The 4,696-nt window shown below is 42.8% G+C and overlaps 1 protein-coding gene across 1 annotated transcript; it reads left to right on the top strand.

The window, feature by feature from the left end:
- The first annotated feature begins 302 nt into the window (after positions 1-302).
- Positions 303-4,469, top strand: LOC149331145 (uncharacterized). Its single transcript, XM_089556061.1, has 3 exons — positions 303-512; positions 3,071-3,178; positions 4,380-4,469. The coding sequence occupies exons 1-3, from the start codon at positions 303-305 to the stop codon at positions 4,467-4,469; spliced, it is 408 nt and encodes a 135-aa protein (XP_089412187.1).
- The last annotated feature ends 227 nt before the right edge of the window (positions 4,470-4,696 follow it).

Genomic DNA, 4,696 nt, shown 5'->3' with positions numbered 1-4,696 from the left:
CACACATTCCCTTCGTCCCTGCTAGAATTTATAAGTCATATCCGCGAATCTATTTTTTGTCCAGTTATACACAACCGATGATATGGCAGGATCTGATAGCACGTCCTGCTGTAGAGTGGCACTTTTTATAAATGAGCGAGAAAGGCAGGTTAGCAAATCCTGGAGGGTTAAAAGCCCGCAGTGATTCGAGCTCTCGAGAAACCCTTCCAAAAGATAGCCGCACACATTCACAGATGCGGTGCCGCTGACGCAAAGTTGTGATTGTAGTGCAGCAGCCCCGTCGGACTTCCTTCTCCAAGGTCATGGATCTGACGCCTCTTTTTCTCCTTGTTATTATAGGTTTTGCTGGTAGTGTAGGCGAGGCGGCCAACAAAGATGGAGATGATTTCCGCAAAGAGTTCAACGACGTCCGATCTGAAATGTACAAGGTCCTGGCGTATAAAATGGCTAATTACTACAACACGTATAAGTTCCTTTTTGGCATCAGCAAAGTCAAGAGTCATAAAATAAAGGTGAGTTCATTGACAGCATTAACATCTATAGTTGGAAAAAGGGAACAACCCGACTCCGTCCTCAGTGGGCGATTTTCACCATCATTAAATATGCATGAGGGCTCCCGGATGCGAGGCGTTGGATGTCCTAAATTTTAATCTGTTGGATCTGCAATGGGTCCATTTTGTAAGTTATTCCAGATTGGCCTTGACGCACTTTTGCCAGATGGCGTAGATCGTCCTCTATTAGCTCAACGATCTTTTCCCGGAACTTAGTTTGGCCGGTATTTACATCGCGGCAAAGTCTTCCTTGTATGCCCTTTCGGAATCCCGAGAGGTCTGGAAGAATAGCATCTCGGAACCGTTTACTGAAACACTCGGACCTGTGTATATTTCTGTATTGTAAAAAAAAAAATAAGAAATGAGGTTTTGAGAAATGCCTTTAGGCTGGATTGCAAGACAAACAGCGCCCTCGAACAGAGTAATTGTGTCGTGGTTAACGTAGGAGCATAAGAAGTAGTAACTTTTGATGAGGAGAAATGTGTGATAAATCCCAAAAGTCGTGAAGTGCGCGCACTTTGATATTAGAGGCCAGTTTCAGTTAGCGTTAGCGTAGCTGAAGACACGTTACTTTCCGAAAACATTTTTGATTCATACTCCTGTCCGCATTTCTAGTCAGTCATCCAGTCACTATTTATATTTGTCTCCTTGTTCCAAGCAGGAATCCACATAGAGAGAGTTTGGAGTGCTAATAATTAAATAAATATTTAAATAAATAAGTAAATTATCACTTAAATACCGATTTCAAGCTTAGTGTTCCAAAACGCTCACCTTCATCCGCCCTTAGTGGACCTCGGAGTGGGCGCTAGGAGACTGCATTTCTGAGTCGACTAGGGTTACTGTGCACCCTGCGAAACCAGAGTCCGGCGCGAGCCTAGCATATTGATACGAGAAGCAAACAAGTTAACAGGTAAAGTCAGCAATTTGGTATGCAATAGGAACACTTTACGCAGCTCTCATAGTGGGCGCACTCGCAGTGCGCGTCATTGGTGTTCGAACCTATTTTGCATTAAAAAACTAGCAGCCGCAAGAACTGGGATAAATTGGTAATTGCGTGCCGGCGATTCCAAAAATATATTCAGTAGTCTTCGACACAATAGTTGGGTTGAGGAAGTGCAGTGTCGTCGGTTGTATTTGGCACAGAAAAGAATGCGTTTTAAGAAGCGCGAGTTCAAACTTGAAAATTTTTAATAGGCGACCCTTAAGGAATTAGCTGAATTCGTCCCGAAACATCGCGTTTATAAATTAACGTTTCCCTTTGAGATGTTTGTAGGGTAGAGGAATCATCAAGAGCCATAGTTCAACTAACGACTTCCAGCCGCTGTCTAGTGCTAGCAAGCACGACGGTGTCTTCTTTGGAACGCACATATAGTTTCGAGCTACCTGAATGTGCCGTCAGATCCAGGAGTGAGCAGTACGTGAAGAAGAAACCAAAAGCTTCGGCTCCCGTAGGAAGCTTGTACAGCACCTCTCGAGTATAAAAGAGAACCCACGTAAAAGAAGCAGTCAAAAATGTGGCACTTTACCTAGCACTACAGAACAATTCCCGGTCGTATCAAGCTCAGTGTGCACATAAATTTCGGTGACTGGCATAGATATACTCTCTTTTTTTTATTGCAAAGACACGCTCTACACGTAGCCTTCCGCATCTGACTTCAGAAAAGTTGCCGACGCAGATTATTTTCTGCGCGTGGTCCTGAAGAGGGGGTACGACACTCCCAGTTACTCCTTGGAGCATGTAGATTATGTGTAGTCTTTGTGCCACTTATTTATTCCGCAATCAGGGCACGTATGCTAATCTCCTCATCTACATAGTTGAGACTCTGTTGTAAATACACTAGAAAATGTGCTCCATACTACATCCATTACATGACTATTTAGCGGCGTTGAAGTCTCAACACTGTTTACTTCGCCGACAACAATGCTTCCCCATTGTTCACGGTTACCTAATTGCATCCCCGTCTTAGAGTACAGGCAATGCCACATCTCTCAATGCGCGTGGCCTCCGTTTGTGAGGCGTGTTACCTCGATGGCCCAGAGAAAAATAACGCCTCGCCTGGTAGCTAAATATATATTTTATACAACATTTAAACAAGCAACAGATCGTGTGCATGAACTTTAATTGAAACGCCAGGCAACTTATTTTTCAGCAAGGTGAATTGTTTGTTATATGGTTCCAAAAGTAAAGGAAGGCATTTCTGCCTTTTTCTTTTACTCTGAAATACAGTAAATATCTCTTAACACTGTTCTACCAGTAAGCTCAGAACTGCAAGCGCCTTCGTAAACTAAGCTATACCTATTGCCGCCCAGCTGACAATAGGTATCTCAGCGATAACGTTTGTGGTGGGGAACAAAGTGCTTTCGCCGTAAAGCTGATACCTTTCTTCGTTGCATTCCCGATGCAGAGACCTTTGGCGACATTTTACTTTTTCAGTACAAGGAATATGCACATGGCAAAGCAAATATACTTTAAGGTTCACATAATTTACCCATTTCATCCGCTATTGCTACCTATCTAGCGTGAAGGCCCCTCAACTATAATCATGATCAGATACAACGCGTATAGGACTAACTGCAAGCGAAGCCGCAAGATGCCGCCACCTGGCAAGTGCCCTCGTACGGAACCGGTGAGCCACATTTACGTTTCGTATCGATGATAGCATGTATTGAACGAAGTATTCCAGAAGCCTTGCTCTTAGTTCCGGCAATTTTTTTTTCTCTCACTCGCCGTAGCCTTGCAGATATGTGGAATAACTAGTCTTCTAGTGAGTTGGTCTAATGTAGCCACCCATATTAGTGCTGGCACGCTATGCTCATGTTCCTAATTAAAAGGTGGTAAAGCGTATTAGGCCTAAGCTTTTTTTTTCAACAGGGGGGTTCGCCCAGTATTTGTTGGATAGTCCTTCGGAAGGTTTCACCAACAGAATGGATGCTTCATGAGGTTGCAACATGCATATAAACGTCGAATGAAGCTTTGCTTTCTACTTCACTTTGCGCATTTAGGCTCTTTACATTATAAGATAGAAATTGCATATGATAGCTTGAAAACTATCTTTAGATCTTTGAAAGGTGCACAAAAACTTCACGTGAATATGCTGACGCGGTTCACTGACATTTTTTTTTCCCCATATGATAGCCCTTTGTGTCGACGTATAAACATGCCCATCAATAATGATGACATCTTACATTAGTTAAGTAAGCCTCAACTATAGAGACAGAGCAGCGTGACCAACCCGGATTCTCATAATTACCGTGATTTTTGGCATAGAGTGCGCATGGTTTATTTTTCGTGAAAAAGAAAACATTGTCCGCACCGGGCGCATGGATCCCGTAGGGCGTTCGTAATATAGCAGACGATATTGAAAACTAAAATGACGCATAATGCGCACTTTAGAGAGCCTGCACAGCCCACAATTATAACTTTTAAAGATGTATAGTATAGGGACTGTATTGCAGAACTCAGGGTACAAACTGCTAACGTTCGCGGATGAAGGCATCCTTGCTGACTCGTGCCGAGGCGACTTCCACTTTGAATCGACTTGAAAGAAAAAAAACTTAAATTTGGATCTGTGTTCCCGGGTACCTATAGAAGCAGTGCTTACGGTCATTCACGGGCAATGCAAATACAGAAATTTAAATCGAGATATTAGTTATTATGGTTCTGATTGTAGTTATCGTGATTAATGATTTAGTTTTGAATTTTTCTACAAATATTTTGTTCAGTTTTCTATCTGTTCCTCTTTTTTGCAAGGCGAGTTCTTTGTGCAATCAAATTGTGCTCGCCTCAAGGAACCACATAGCACTGCTTGATATTTGGTCCTGTCTTAGGCGATAATGGACAGGTCATGCGAAGGACATGTAAAGATGGACGGCTGCGGCTTCGCCAATGCGAAGATGACCTTCCACATCTGCCTGTAAGTATCGCGTATGTGACCAGCCACCTGTATTTTTTGTTACCACGATGTACACTTTAGCTGCTTGAGTTGTAAATCTCTGCACCCTTCTACAATCCTTTTATGTTTACGAGACCAGATGAAGGATTCCTCTGAACCTGGCTAACTTCTTTCATGAGTCTCCATAAGATTTCGGAAGCGACAAGTGTGAATTAAAGAGCACTTGCTACAAATCAGATCATTCATGTTCCT

This window comes from Amblyomma mixtum, chromosome 8 (genome assembly GCF_055824585.1).
Source record: "Amblyomma mixtum isolate Tamu chromosome 8, ASM5582458v1, whole genome shotgun sequence".
Taxonomy (NCBI): Eukaryota; Metazoa; Arthropoda; class Arachnida; order Ixodida; family Ixodidae; genus Amblyomma; species Amblyomma mixtum.
Note: the sequence above shows the minus strand (reverse complement) of the source record. Positions and strands in the feature narration are given on the sequence as shown.

Excerpts from the sequence above, each read along its gene's own strand:
- LOC149331145 (XM_089556061.1), top strand. The coding sequence starts at position 303 with ATGGATCTGACGCCTCTTTTTCTCCTTGTTATTATAGGTTTTGCTGGT. Across the intron at positions 513-3,070 it reads TCAAGAGTCATAAAATAAAG|CGTGAAGGCCCCTCAACTAT; the intron begins GTGAGTTCATTG and ends CTACCTATCTAG. Across the intron at positions 3,179-4,379 it reads AGTGCCCTCGTACGGAACCG|GCGATAATGGACAGGTCATG; the intron begins GTGAGCCACATT and ends GTCCTGTCTTAG.